General features: G+C 37.5%; 1 protein-coding gene across 3 annotated transcripts in view; it reads left to right on the forward strand.

Moving 5' to 3' along the window:
• LOC149541765 (delta-1-pyrroline-5-carboxylate synthase-like) overlaps positions 1–14,981 on the forward strand; it is a 214,169-nt gene extending 199,188 nt beyond the window's left edge. For all 3 annotated transcript variants that reach the window (XM_089796874.1, XM_089796875.1, XM_089796876.1), the window contains one exon: positions 14,498–14,981. In XM_089796874.1, the coding sequence (XP_089653000.1) occupies positions 14,498–14,576 (79 nt within the window). In that variant the 3' untranslated portion in view covers positions 14,577–14,981. The remainder of the gene's footprint in view (positions 1–14,497) is intronic.
• Positions 14,982–16,608: the final 1,627 nt, after the last annotated feature.

The raw sequence follows: 16,608 nt of genomic DNA on the forward strand, positions 1-16,608 counted from the left end.
TATACACTATCTATTAATTCTACAAAAAACTTTAAAATATGAAGAAATTCTGTTGCATATATAGTATATCTATATATAGTTGTGTTCATATTAGTGCTCCACGAAACTTTGGGATGGGGGACTAAGGGCCCGAGTTTAGGGATGACGGTGAGGAGGGCATTAAGAATATAACCTAGATAAACCTACAGGTCTGATGGTACAGACTGTACCTGCTCTTCTACACATATATTCCTAATGAATGGCATTCAAATTAATATATATTGTCTCTAAAGGTGCCGGCGATTTCTAGACAAATACCTTATTTTGTTATTAGTTAACTTAGTCATAACTAATTTATTTACTAAAGATTGCCGACTTAGGGATAACAATTTGTTTGTTAATGCCAAGGGTTATGTCCCTTGAGGGACATACCCTCTAGATAGGATATGTGTATGGGTTGTGAATGCAGTTTGGAAGACACACATATACAGCAATCTGATCTTCCAAGCATTCAACTTCCTCCGAATTACATAGCAGAGATATTATTAATTATCCAAGATCAAATACAAAGGACTGGAACTGTAGTAAACATTAGTAATATCTGCCTCAATCAAATCTGAATATACATTTGCAGAAGATCCATGAGATTAACATGGTATCAGAGCCAGGTTGAGACTGCAAATGTAAGTAGATAGAGAGAAATTGGTAATGCAGAGAGAAGGGAATTGAGAGGTCACCCGAGTTGTGAAGTACCTCTGGTTGGATGACATAGATAAAGGCAACTACTTCAATTATTGCGCCTACAAAGATACCATTGCAAGTCAAGTGAAGCTGGGCATGAAATAATCTGGTGGCCACAATGAAAGATATTGTATTGGGTCTAGGGCAAAGAAGAAAACTGGCATGAAGAAGAACCCAATGAGATAAATCTTAGACCTCCAAATTCAATCAACTAGGAATACGGCGGACAAGTACCTAGAAATCATTGGAATCAATGCGATGAGCTTGTGCTCTTGCTATATCATAAACTTCTTCCACAAGTTACCCATAATACATCATCCAACAAACTCACCAGATTATGCATGTCTCTCTGAAAGAGAATGATATAGTAGATTCCATATTCATGATGAACCAAGTGACTGCGGTGCCTAGCAAATGCATACAGTGCAGCCTGAGAGAAGTCAGGAAAATTGGACATCTTATAAGGAAGACAAAATAGTAGAGTGCGTTTAGAAATAAAATGTAAAGTTTATTTTTCAAATTAGATTGAAAACACATAATGGTCGGTGAAGAAATCGTCACGTCGATTAACCTTTTTTAAAATAAGGTAAGAACTAGACTAATAAGAAGACATAATGGACCTTCGAAAGGGAACCAAAAGTACATTGAAAACATTATTGAGGGTAACCGGCAAGGAGGGTGACGTGGATAGAGGTTAAACATTAAGTCACTGCCACATGCCATATATAACAGGCAAGTCTTGTACACGCACAGTATTAAAAGAAAGGAGGGCTCTATTGGCAAAAAAAACCAAATCTATATATCATGATTGATCGTAAGAGGTCAAAATGTGCACAAGCATCGACGTTAATGGGGGTGTTATTACCGTGCATCAAAATAAAAGGAAATTCATTAAGCATGGGTCCCATTGGTATGTTGTAAGGAAAGTTTTGAACTAAGAAATGAGCATTTAAAATAGCTACATCTACAATCAATCCTAAGAAACCAACATGAATGACTTTATCATTCTGTAAGGGATACAAATGTATTGAGAAAGTGTCTTGGCTTTCACATTACATGTTGAAAGAAAGCAAGTTGAAGGAAAAGATCATTTAGTGAATGGCCATTCATGACACACTTGAGAATTTTCTTTGAATAAGTTCCATATTTGGAGATGACTAGATAACTAGGCAGCTATATTTGAGAAATCATTAGTCAAGCCAAATATTGCTTGTGGTTGATAAGGAAAATTTCTGGTTTCCCTATCTTGATCCAATGTGGATTCAAATTAACCTTGAAGTTGAATTCATTTGGATGGAAGGATTACTTTGGCTTATGCAATATTAGAGACTCTTGAAGTAGCTAACGTGAAACCCTTTGACCCATATGTTTTGATTGTTACATTTGTAAATTCACAAACAATTTGAGAATAGCAGCAGTTTGCAAGTTTTAAGTGTCAACAGGGAGCAGGGGTCACAAATGAGGGGTACCTTCGATATTCTTGGAAGTCTCAGTACTCAGACTAGCAACACTTCACATTTTAATGGAAACATAATGAACTGAGATGGGTCTGCACTTGAAATTACTTCAAGATCAATACGAGTAAAGGATTTCAGAATATACTGTGGACTTGAGCATGTGATCTAGTCTGACTTCTATGTTGCTGAATGCTTATATCTGTTGACTGCGGACGGACCAAGAAGTACGAAGAGACAAGTATTCTTTATGGTTGAATAATGCTCTTCAATCCTTCATGTTGTTATTAATTCATGCTATATTATTTGGATAATGAATCATGAATGATTCAAGCATTGATATTTCTCTTGGACTGTTATTAATCTCTGTGAAAAGCTTTCAGGATGGCACCAAGGTTAGAGTACCAGATGTATTTAAGTATTCTTCTACCAAGGAGCAATTACTTTTCATAAGAAGAATGCAATAGGAAGATGAGAGATATGTAGACTGCTTCATTCATACATTTAGTTGTATCTCCCACCCTCTTTGGGCAATGTTAGGTAGATCCATCCTTTGCGAGTATGCAAGATGGTATCATAGAAAGTCCATGATGTTCAATATCACCCTTTGAGAATGCCATAACTTGTTTATGTGAATATTTTGAATGTTTTGAATCCTCTCTAGCTAAGAGGGAGTATTGAAATTAGCTAAATCAGATTCTAGCATATTTAATTCTATGGTATTGGCCAGAAATGAAGGTTGTGATCTCTAGATGGGAGATACATTTGGTAAGACTTTGTCAGGTCGGGAATATTAAAGGAGATTACATCAGGCTGTTGGAGACTATAGTCAAGCACAAAATTCATTGTAATATTTGGTGACTATCTACCATTCTGGAAGGCCATTACTCAAAGAGTATTTGGTGAATATCGTTGATATTCTAGGAGGCCAATACTCATGATATTATATGTGATATCAGAATATTTTACTCAAGGCATTTATGATCTTTCCTCAAGTCCAAGAGGGAGTGTTAATGATTGTGGATTTAAAAAAGATGCATTCTATATAACCTTATGACTATTTAGATTATTAGTACTGGTTCTTTTAGAAAGGAGGGAATAAAGTGACATCATCCTTTGACACTAAGATCATTAGCATGGTATGCCTTCCTGACAAAAGGAGAAGCTAAATGATCTGCAATAGTGAATCTTGACTCAGAGCAAGTAAGACCATGCTTTATTGATTCCTGAGTAATAAAGAATTTGTAGCAGAGAATCATAAGTATCATCTTATAAGAAGGTTATATGTCAAAGAGAGTAGCTAGAAGTTCGAGTTGACTCCCCAAGATCTAGGTTATACAAACTCAAATTGAGTGCACCATGTCAAGATGGTATACACTCATAAAGTACAAAAGCTTTCATCAAGGTTATGATGGAAAGATAAGTATCTATTGTACTTGAGCTGTTCTTTTACCTTATGTCTATAATATCTTTCATTCGTATTTTTTTATTATAAGAAGAGTATATGCCTTGATTTTGTTTTCTGAAGACTGTTCTTGTAGGAAAGAATTTTGGATTTAGAGGGAATCTAACATCTCATCAAAGCAAACTTGAATAAGCAGCTCGGAAGATTTGATATTTAGTAAGAGTCTTGAAAATCTAAAGTGAGCAACCATCTGATGGGCCTACCTTTATAAACATCACGGTGGAAGCATTTTTCAGCAAACAGTTTGGCAGTAATAGAAAAGAATCTTCCAGCACGAATTTGATGTGATAGCAAATGCTCTTATGGTGTTTTTAAATCAATAGAGGACTACTGGCAAATCTTGAATAGATTGAAGATTGTGTTGTGAAAGAGACATTTCAATGTTTATGAATCACAACTTGGATAAAGAGAGAATTTAATTATTCTCTAGACTTCATCCTTAAGTACTGGAAATTAGAAAGCAGATATTCTTATTAAACTTCTCTGAGAGTGGTCATCTCAGGAAAGATCCAGGTATGATTGAATTATTTTGTATTCTTATGACAATTTTATTTTTGTCAGACTATTGACTGTTGTGGGCTCCACCATGTGTAATCATTATTTAAAGAGGTGACGATCTTTGAAATAATGAATACTTGTGTAAAAGGCATTATGAGAGATGACAATCTCTTAGATAATGTACTAAACAGTAGATTTTTACTGTAAGATTCAAATGAGTTTTAGATCGTATTGTGACATTGACATTGTTGTGTTCATGGGTCACAAATTGGATAAAGGAAGAATCTTAGAATTCTCCAGGTTTATCCTATATTCTAGTAGATCTTAAACTCTGGATCTCGTTGTGATATAGAAATACCAGTTTCTATGAGTCACATGTGTCTTACCACTAGTAGCAGTGATTTGTCATATCACAGATTTAGTAATATGACTTTGTATCATGTGTTCTATGATATCACATACTAAGAAGAGACATACATATATAGAGTATTAATTCTTGCTTAAACATCTATATTGATGTTGCTAGATAGGATATCTCTTTGTAGGATTATCAGGTTAAGAGGGAGTGTTAAGAATATAACCTAGATAAACCTACAGGTCTGATGGTACAGTTCGTACCTTCTCTTCTATACATATATTCTTAATGAATGGCATTCAAATTAATATATATTGTCTCTAAAGGTGCCGACGATTTCTAGACAAATACCTTATTTTGTTATTGGTTAGCTTAGTCATAACTAATTTATTTACTAAAGATCGTCGGCTTAGGGATAACAATTTGTTTGTTAATGCCAAGGGTTATGTCCCTTGAGGGACATACCCCCTAGATAGGATATATGTACGGGTTGTGAATGCAGTTTGGAAGACACACATATATAGCAGTCTGATCTTCCGAGCATTCAACTTCCTCCGAATTACATAGCAGAGATATTATTAATTATCCAAGATCAAATATAGAGGACTGGACCTGCAGTAAACATTAGTAATATCTGCCTCAATCAAATCTGAATATACATTTGCAGAAGATCTATGAGATTAACATATAGTACTTGAAAAACTAGTTATAAAAAGATGTATAAGAATTACATTTCAATTGAAACTTCAGATTGCTAAAATCTTGAACAATTTTTGAATATTTGAATACTAAATAAAATTTGACAATTGAAATCTCAAATTGGAGACTTTTGTCCTAAAGATGATTAGACTAAATGAATACAATATGTCAAAATGTAGTGAAGTGAGGCATAGATGGGGTCCACATGGCTTTAGAGTTTAGCACTAGGCACTAAAACAGAACTGTGCACACACACACACACCCCCAAGGACGGGAGACTCCTGCCATTCTTGGGCTGGTCGAGGGGCTATTGGGCATCCTTGAAGATGTCCCAGTATCCTTGACATCTCAGAGATGTTTCGGGCACGTGGGCGGCAGTGGCAGGAGGTCATGTTCTGCTCTTAAATAGTTTTAATAATAAATAATTATATACATTAACTAAATTAGCTTAGTAAATTATATTGTTAATCAAGAATTACTGATAATTTATCTATATTCATTATATTAAATATATTACTTTACCAAATTACATACAATCAATATAAATCAGCGACCTGTATTAAGAGAACAACATTTAATGAGAACTGATCTTAATAAAGAGACGGGATAATAATCTAGCTTTGACTATTACAAAGATTAGCGGGTAGGGCGAACTCCATATTTCAATCTGACCACTGGGCTATATTTGACATCCAAAGATTTACATCACCGTTAATCAAATGTTGCAGTGATTAACCCTTATTCTATCACGAGTCAGCATAATCATTAATAGAGTGCCTAGAAGACATGAACAAAGATTGGTTAAAGGACGAAAGATACTTAGAAGCTATTGTGTAGAACATGAATTAGAAATTCTATTAAATGCTGAATAATATAGAGCTATAATTTATAGTGATGAATGAGACCTCGATAAAATGCTCACTAAAAGAGGGGTAAAATTTTTATTGAATATCAAAGAGAGCTGAACAACACAAAAAACAAAAAGAACTACATAGCTTTATCCTGGTCCACAAGTTGAACCAGCATCTGAGATAAATCAAGGGGAAGCATCCTATGATCAAGAATATTCCAAGCCGACCCTTGCTCTGAGGTCCGTTTAGCCAGACAATTAGCCACACCGTTCCACTCACGAGGGATATGCATAAAAGACACAGAATCCAGAGAATTGCATAAGTGAATGATCTGTTGAATAACCAGACCCAAATGCCAATCCACACGCACAAGGTTCCTTATGCAATAAGTTCACAACCACTTGCGAGTCAGTCTCATAGATGATTCTTTTCCAGCCACGTTGACAACACTGTTCCACTGCAACCAAGATAGCCAGGGCTTCCATGAGGTTATTAGTATGGCGACCCTTGTATATAAAAAACAGAAATTGAATATCACTAGAACTATCCCGCCCAACTCCCCCAATCCCAGCCGGACCAGGATTTCCCCGTGAAGAACCATCAGTGTTAATTTTAAGAGTGCCCGCCTCAGGAGGAGACCAATGTCCTTGACGATTAACACGCTGAGAGTGTTGCTTAGCTCTATTCCTAGAGCGGGTGTGGGGGACCAAGGGAGTCCAACTCTGAAGAGGAAAGGAGAGACGAGAGTAAATACCAGCATCAGTAGGATCCAAACCCCCACCGATGCCACATTTAGCTAGGAGTGTTTCTTGAAGAGAATTAAGAATTTTCCCCCACAAGTGCCTGATCTCAAACTGCAAATCATGAAAGATCCTCCTATTCTTCTCAAGCCAAACATGCCATAAAATAAGGGAAGGGCTGATAGTTCAAGCAACCTGAAAAAAAGAAGTCTTGGAAGGGGAATGGCCCAAACGGTCCTAGAATTCAGACAAAGAGGAAACATGCCAGCACGTGCATCCCCACACACTCCACCAAAAGTGCCAAATCTGGTTGGCAAAGGGGCACTGGAAAAAAAGGTGAGAAACAGTCTCATCACTATTGCGGTAGAGAACACAGATGGAAGGCCCCTGGAAGCCACGCTTGCAGAGATTATCCCAAGTAAGACAACATTGTAAACCAAAATCTAGAGGAAAAAGTTACACTTGGGCCATGAAAAACTATTCCAAACTTTCTTCCACCAAAGAACCTCCACCTCACCAAAAAGTTGCTTTGTCAGCACAAGGTACCCAGAAAAAACAGAATACTTGCCAGAAGAAGCACCTCCCCAAGCCAAAACATCAGGTTCTTGCAACGAGCTGCACTCCCTAGAAGCCAATATCGGAGATAGTTCCAACTGATCTCCCAGTGAGCCACCCAGAGGCCAATCAGAAAAATTCTTCCATCTATAACCCACAGTAAGGCCCAGGTTAAAAGCCTCCTTATAATGAGCCACCTTATTCCATCCAGCAGAAAGGAAAGAATCACAAAGAGCCTGCAAGTGAGGATGAGAGGAAAGGAGAGGAGGATGCCCATTCCAAGAATCACTCCAAAATAGAGCCTCAGTGCCTCTGTTGCGTATCCAAAATAAACTTCTCTTCACCAGGTGAGCAACAATCTTGAGGGTATTCCACACCATAGAGCCTTTTCCCTCAAGAGAAAACTTGGAAATATCTGAAGTTTCAACACCAGGTAAATACTTGTGTGATAGGATACGAGCCCAAAGCTGAGACTGACTAGTACACCAACGCCAATAGAGCTTGGCAGCAAGAGCTTGACTGCACAAGATAGCAGACCGAAGGCCAAGGCCTCCTTCCTTTTTTGGCCTGCAAACAGTATCCCAATTGATGAGGCTCCATTTGGTATGTTGCAAATTGCCACTCCAAAGAAATTGGCGGGAGAGGGCATCAAATTCCCTAAGAAAATACACTGGGGCAACTTGACCCATGCTTCTATATATGGGAAGAGCCTGAATTACAAATTGAAGGAGTGTCACCCTACCAGCAGTAGAGAGCCATTGGTGAGTTCAATGATTGACCCTTTGTCGAAGTTTGTCAAGCAAGCTTTGCCAGAAAAGCCTAGGCTGTCTACCCACCACAATAGGGACCCCCAAGTAAGTCAGAGGGAGAGACGCAATCTGAAATCTCAAGATATTAGCAATCCTCCGCTGGATCGGCTCAGGAGTGTTGAAGAAAAAAATAAAGGACTTGTGGTCATCAATTTTCTGCCTAGAGACAGCCATTTAAGTATCCAAGGTGAGCCGAAAGGCTTTAGCTTCCCGAATTTGAGCTCTCCCAGCAAGGGTAGTATCATCAAAAAACTGGAGGTGAGAAAGAGCAAACAAACCATTTCCCCATTGCCATCTTTGAATCAAATTTTGGGAAACATGAAACTTGATAAGTCTAACAAGTCCCTCAGCCATAATGATAAACAAATAAGGAGAGATGAGATCTCCCTGATGAAGACCTCTAGAAGCCCCAAAAAGCTCCGTCGGTTCACCATTAAGGAGGACCGAGAAGGAAGGAGTAGTAACATAGCTAAGAACCCATCTAACCCAGTCTTGACTGAAGCCAAAAGCTAGAAGAACTTTCCGCAAAAAATCCCAATTAACTCTATCATAAGCCTTAGCCATATTAAGCTTAATGAACATAGCACGTTCCTTGGAAGTACACATAGAGTGAATAGCTTCAAAGCAATAACCACCCCATCCAAAATTTGTTTTCCTGCCACAAAACCCCTTTGTTCCTCAGAGATAACCATGGGAAGGCAAACTTTAAGCCTCTCTGCTAGGAGCTTAGTGATGATTTTATAGACCACATTACAAAGAGCAATGGGCCTAAAAAGTTCAACTGATTAGCCTCTTCCTTCTTCGAAATAAGGACTAAGAAAGTAGCATTCAAGGCCCGAAGCATTTCTTTGTTTGAATATGACTCCTGAACCACATCCAAAAGGCCATGATTGATAATATCCCAAAATTCCTAAAAGAATTCAACAGGGAAGCCATCAGGCCCCAGAGCTTTGCCCTTCCGCAAGTTGAAGACCACCCCCTCCAAGTCAGACATACTAATTGGCCTCATAGGAGAATCATTCATCTCCCTGGTCACAACGGAGGGAATACAAGACAAGATAGTATTCTCCTCAATCTCTGTTGGAGGTAAATCATCTGAAAAGAGAGCAAAGTAAAACTGAATAGCTTCCCTGGAAACAACTTGAGAACAAGTTAGACGTTTCCCATCAGAAGCAACAAGAGAAGAAATGTACCTCCTATAACGTCAAGCCTGCACAGATTTATGGAAAAATGCAGTGTTCTTGTCCCCTTCCTAAAGCTAGTCAACTCGAGCCTTCTGTTTCCAATAAAGTTCTTCTCTAAGATCCCACTCAACTAAATCAGTAGATGCTTGGGATTCTGCAATGCCAAGAGCTTCTGAAAATCCCAGAGCCCGAATTTGCCCAGTAATAACATCAAGACGATCCTAAGCCCTCTTTTTCATAATAGGGAGATTACCAAAACAATTCCTGTTCCAATGCTTCAACTTCTTTTTATCATATTGAAGTTTTTTAGAGAGGTAGAACATAGCAGTGCCATAGGCAGGGCCTCCCTGTCTCCACCAGTGAGCCATTAAGTCATGAAGAGAAGAGTCTCGAAGCCACATCAGCTGGAACTTAAAGGGAGGCTTCTTGGGGACAGCAACATAATTCGCTGTGAGCTTAATAGGCCAGTGGTCAGAACCTCTCCAATCAAGAATTTCAGAAGAGAGTGAAAGAGAGCCAGAATTCCAAAAGCAAGAAACAAGGAACCTATCCAAGCGTTTTGAGATAGCATCATTTCCAACCCTTCGATTGTCCCAAGTAAAGAGCCCATAGAGAGGTTTGACATCAGAGTGATGTAAAAGATCAATATTTTGTCGAAGAAGCTCAGAAGGAACCAAGCGAGCCAGCCCACCCCTCTTCTCCTCTAAATTGAGAACAAAGTTGAAGTCTCCAACCACAATCCAAGGCAAGAAAGGATGACAGCTTCTAACATGCCTAATATGATCCCAGAGCCTACACTTGCCAGGGAGATCAATAGGAGCATACATATTAGTAACAAGAATCATCTCTCTAGTTTCTAGAGAGGAAGCAACCATTGAAAGAGCCGAGAGGCAAGAGACCCAGTAAAGTGGCGTAACTTTTCTTGGATCCCAGCAGATGGCAAGACCACCAGAGCTCCCCAAAGCACCAACGCACTGACATTGGCCTAGAAACCAAATGTTAGGAGCACATCTAAACATGAAGTCCACTGAAAGCTTGGTCTCTTGGATACAAAGGATATCCGGAGAATGCTCAACCACTATCTTGTGAATAGCTTTTTGTCTGGGGATGCTATTCAACCCCCTCACATTCCATGAGAGAATAATCATTGAGTACAGTGGGGAAAATGCTCATCCAAGGTCTTGACAACCCTAGACTCTACTAGTAAAGCTCTTGTAAGTTTAATTTTTTCTTGATCCTGCTTTCACCCAACTCTTGAGGGAGTAGCAAAAGAGACTTTCTTAAATGGCCTTTGCATTAGGCCCAAAGCAAGAGAAGATCCCTTTCTTTTACCAGAGGCAAACACATCTTTAACCAAATCTGCCAGAAGAACATCCTTTTCCTGTGGAGCAGGAGAAACCACAAGGGCTCCAGACTTAGGGCCAATAGAAGTCTCCGGCATATGCTGAACTACAACATCTTGGTTGCCACTAAGAGTAGAACTCCTCCCCTCTGAACCAGTAGCTGCACACTAAGCCTCTGTAGGAATAGTTTACTCTATAACCATATTGTCAAGAACCTCAAAACGATTAAACCCTGAGTCCACTTGCTGATCTAGATGAGATTGCTTCTGACCCCGTCCCTTAGCACAGTTTTGAGTTGGGATAAAACCATCCTTATCGGGACCAATAGTACTGGATGGCCCTGGTCCCTGACTTAAAGTGTTCATTTGAGCTTTCCCTTTACCTGCACTATCAGTTTGAACTGTTCTTTTTCCACTAACATTTTGACCATTCCCCTTACCATCATTAGCCATCCGTGGGCCAGAAAACCCAATAGGGGTACCATTGCCTTTGGAGGCTTGAGGGCATTGACGCTGTAAATGGCCATACACATGACAAATGCAACAACGAAAGGGAATAGATTCATAGTCTAGCTGTTGGATCCAAGAAGAAGAGCCAAGACAAATTTCTAGAGAATCTGGCAAAGGATTATTTAAATCAATTTCAACACAAATACGGGCATAGGAAATAACCTTTTTGTCCAGAGATTGATGGGCTATAGCAGTCGGCTTTCCAAGCACAGAGGCAATCTATCGCAAGATATCCTCACTCCATAACTCCAAAGGAAGTCGCGGCAGAAGGACCCAAACAAGAACTCTCGAAGGAAGATCCTTAGTAGAATTGAACCCCGAATGCCAGGGTTTGACAAAAAGACCTACACTATCATAAAAATATGGGCCTCCCTCAAAGACCTGGTTCCGATCTGACATGCAAGAGAAATTCACCAAAAAGTAGCTATTCCTAGCCAACATAATATCCATATCACCTTCCACCTGCCATGTACGGTGAATCCAAGCTTCCAGAGCCGCCAGGGAAATCTGAATACCAAGAAACTTACATATCAATTCATGTGTGGCCAAATAGTCCACATCCTCCATTACTGCTTCTGGAGGAATAACCAGCATAGGCCGATCCTGGCTACGCGGAAAACAACCATTAACTTTATTCAACTTTTGGCGCTCACTAACATAAAATGGCTCCTTCTCCTGTGACCTCGCCCTAGGAGAAGATCGATCGCAACTAGAGGCTCCAGGAAGAATGAGATTTGTGGAAACCCCACTTGCAGCCAGAAGAGCCAGGCAAACAAACTTTGATATATAGATGATGAAAAAAGCTCTTAAAATTTGTTTTCCACAATAAATGCAAACCCTGCATGACAATAATCGTCCAGAATATTGTATCTACAAAAGGTCACACCAGATTGAAGAGAAATGGGGCACTCTCCCTATGCATGCACAATCCAGCGGCAACAAAACCCTAACATGGCCGCTTCCGGTTCCTATCCTCCCTTCATCCTCGGCATTCACATATATATTCTTATAAGCAATCAATTTTGATATATTCTTCACCTCGATAAAATGTATTATCACTATATGAATAATAATAATTACTCTATTTAGACAAGTATGAGATTATGAATCATTACTAAGATGATCATCCTGATTGATATGTTAATTAGAGAAGCAGCTGATAAATTGATAATGTATAGATAAAATAATGGTTTTAAAGGGATGTGATTACTTATGGGGAGACGTATCTTTGATGAAAACCCCACCAACAAATAGGAATAGGTTCAGTCCATTGAATAGGGATTATTATTTATACAATGTATTCAGAAAGAATACACATCAATGGTCCTTATAAAAAGAGAATTGACATTGTATTATTTGGCTGGCAAGTATCATATGACAACATAATGATAGGGGGTTATTTATCTATAAATCAATGATGAATTGCAGAATATTATATCTGCATCCTATTACTCTCATATATATATAAATCATTAGTAAGTGTATACAAAAAATATATTTCAATCCTGTTACCATTTCATTAATAGTAGGGAAGTTTGTGATGTTACCGAGGAGGGGCTTCTATAAATCCAAGCAACGAATCTTTGTCCCAGGATATGGCCTATAGGGGTCAGCATTCGATAAGCCTTTGTGATGCGGACTTGGACCTATAAACTTTGAGGGAATCCATTGTAAAATTGGTATTTAGGCATCTTGGATAACATCTATTCCTTCCTTAAAAAGTTAAAATAGTAATAGGGTTGAATATGAGTATTAATGATATCTTAAAGTTAAATCTAATAAGATAAATGACTAATCCTATCATGTACATTACAATAAGATAAATTAAGTCCAGTCCTGATAGTGGGGGCATTACAAAGATTGAATATTAGTGTTAAAGATATCCTACATCCAGTAAGATAAATGATTAAAGCAAGGGTCCCATGAGGGGGGCTTAAGCTCTATTTTTGAGGAAGCGGGTGGTCCTATTAACATAATTTTATTTTGCTATGAGATTATTTGAAATCTTCTCCTCAAAAATAGGAGCCCCTACTTTTCACCAAGCGGGTGAAAAGGGAGGGGGGTGCTAGAAATTGCTCCACCGGCTTAGGGATGCTTTTTGCCTCTTTTCAATTTTCAATTTTTGTTATTAGAAGGAAATTGATTTTTTTTTTAGTTATTTTTATGCACAAAATAGAGAAGAGGGAACTTATTATTTCCATGAGGCCACCAGCTTCCTAAAATTTTGGAGCTAAAATTTTAAGCTTAAGTAGGCTACATGATTCATGATACCGCTAGGTATAAAGAATCCCTAAAAGATAGTGAGTGACTCCAGCTCTATTTTTTAGGAAGCCCCTTTCCATGGGACCCCAGTGTAATCCTATGATGGACAGTACACTCCAAACCCTAATAAAGAAGTTTAAAATAAATTGAGTCGAGTCCTCGTAGGGGACATTACATAGGATGTCCCCTTCTCATCCCCAAAACATGGGGTTTCTTTGGGAGAGGGGGCATCTCTGTGGTTTACTGGTTGAGATAACTGCTGGGACTTAATGTTTAACATATGTTAAAAATAAATATTTTCACTGTCTCTGACGAAAGTAGCAAATCTATAACATTTGGATCTGATATTTGCAATGGTCCATTGAGACATGATTCTCGATTTTTAATATTTTACATGAAAAAACTGATGGGATCAACAATGCCCATTTCCTCTAACTAGGGTAAGCTTGAATCTAATATAATTTCACTTTGGAATGCATTAAACAGGAAGTAGAAACTACTTTTCTCAAAGTATTTTTTTAATACTAATGATGGCTTTCATGTCATTTAATAAGCTCAGGACAAGTTTGAATGGCTTTCATGTACTTTACCAAGCTTGGACAAGTTTGATGGGTCTCTCACCCAAACCAAAGAGTTTGCTAAAGTTTTCTGGTTGAATATGTAGAGAAATGTTAAAACATCAATTTTAAAAATGTGTTGCTGGATCTTTGATACTTAACAATAATGAAATTGTCCGAAAACAACAATACAAGTTTCCTATTGTAAGGGTAAGCCCAAAGTTAATCCATTTTCTCTTTATTTTACACTAAGAAGAAGAAAGCGATAAATTGTTTGAAGTATTTTCTGTAGTTGTAACTATGACTTTCTTAAGTTTTAACAAGCATAAAACGATTTTGTATTAGTCTTGCACATTAAGGAAAATGTTGAATTATTCTCAAATTTCGTCATCACCAACATTTAGTTTGGCTAGGAACTCTAGAACTTCATGGTGATTTGATATTCACTAAAAGCTTTTTATTTAAATGTATATATTTCTTAATTGTATTGTTTCAGGTTATTGAGAGGTACTGGACAAATAGTTAATGGTGATCGTGGGATTACGTACACACACAAGGATCTTCCTCTTAATTAAAGAAAGGAAGCTTCAAAGAATTTTGATGTTGCTAATGGTGACATTGCGGAAGTACCTATTTCACATACAGATCTTGCTAATGGTTGTAATTTGAAAAACTGATATTCAATGTTACTCTGAGTAGAAATTATTGACATGTTGAAGTATAAGTAATTGCTTGGTAAGGAATCCGCTTAATCATGTTATCTATGGTATGTATCATAAACTCTCATAATAAGATAAATTTCTTGTTCTTGGGTACTTAAGGAGTGGGCTGAGCACTTATGCTGCGAAGCAAAATCTCTCTGTTGTTGATGGTGTGCATTTTTCTCTGTAGTGAATGCACAAAACTTGTATTGGTATTTCTCACTTTTATCTTTGTTTGTATTTGTAATGAAATAGTATCTTATCATTATGTAGCCTCAATTATGTTTTCAGAGAAAAAATGTGTTATCTTGGGTTCCATATTTCTTATAGAATATTATTTGTAATTTATTAGTCATTTCATATATTTATAAAAATTTTCTGGCAGCTTTATATTTCTTTACCACATATTGCCGACAGACACATCTTGAGGTTAATTTCAAGTTAAAAACTTGAGCTTACATATTTTTATATTATATTGTACTAGTGTCACATTGGGTCTTGGGGATGGGCATGGGTTTCTAAGATGGGGGACAAAGAGCCTTGATTTGGCAATTGCAAGAGGGGCTGTGTTGTATATGCCATCTATCATAGTCGAAAATATTGTTAGCAATGACTTGTTATCAAGGGCCAAAAAAACAATTGGCAAAATATTGGTGATTACTTGGGCAACTTATTGGCAAAAGAATGGCAACTTAACAAAATGCTAAAATTTAATTAGATATTTTTAATTTTTTAATTTTTTTGCAAAATTCAATGAGGAGGTGCAACTAATGAGTTAGTAATTGAGTAAATAACGAGCTATAGATATATTTAAATGCAAATAGGGTACAAAATGACATCCCACGTGGAATGCTAAAGACTAGTAGCTTGATAGTATGAACTAAATTAAAATAGGAAATTGTCTTTGTAAAACCACAAGTGAATATAGATACAACATAAAAAATGTCTGCATCTCCCTTTTCCCATCCCAGCAACTCTAGTAAACACTAAATAGAATGTATGTGGATCTAGTCCTAGAAGTTCATTGTGGCTATACCTCCTCTCTCCATGCAACTAGCTATGACTAACTCCATCTAGGATGTAGATGGTGCAGGCTCTAGAAACAACTCCTCATCATCTTCAACCTTCTCATTCTCCTCAATGTCATTCCACCCCACTGTGAATCAACCATCCTTCATAACTCGCCTCTTCAAATTGTAGATCTTATCCTCTATAAATAAGAAAGGTTGCTCCTATGATGTACAATCATGGTAAGGATCTATGTCATCCAAGTTAAGTGGACTAGTTAATGTTTCCTCTACCGTGTGCTCAAATAAAGGTTATATTTCACAAAGACAATGCCATTGAGGCATTTTTGCATTATCTTGTTTCTCTTTTTTGTGTGGATGGCCTTGAACAAGCTCCAATTGTACACACAACTAGATAAATTATAAGATTGAAATAAGATTCACAAGGCAAGTTTTGATCAATTTGAGACATTTCCACCCCAATTTTGTCACCAAACATCTAAAAAAATATATATTGAAAAGTGAAGAAAGTAGCGTGAAAACGCATTTTAAGATTGATCTATTTGTCTATTTTTATTTAATTTATGCAAATTATAGAATTAGCTATGGGTCCTTCAAAGACATACTTCGAACCTATATATCTAGCTCCTTAAGGATGCATGCATACATATCCAGATGTGCATATGCCTATTGAGCACTTGTAGACCTTGAAATAGACTTAGTTGTGGAAGAATGTTAAATTGCCATTTGAAGAAATTTCAACCTATGCATACGAATTGAAACTGCAAATTAATATATTATATTTTAATTGAAAAAAACGAAAACAAATTGAAATAGTTTAAATATTTTTAAACATAGTTAAAATTTGAAAAAAGTATTAGTATTTGAATGTTTTAGGA

Source organism: Cupressus sempervirens, chromosome 8 (assembly GCF_028749045.1).
Source record: "Cupressus sempervirens isolate cs-2001-9-10 chromosome 8, ASM2874904v1, whole genome shotgun sequence".
Classification (NCBI taxonomy): Eukaryota; Viridiplantae; Streptophyta; class Pinopsida; order Cupressales; family Cupressaceae; genus Cupressus; species Cupressus sempervirens.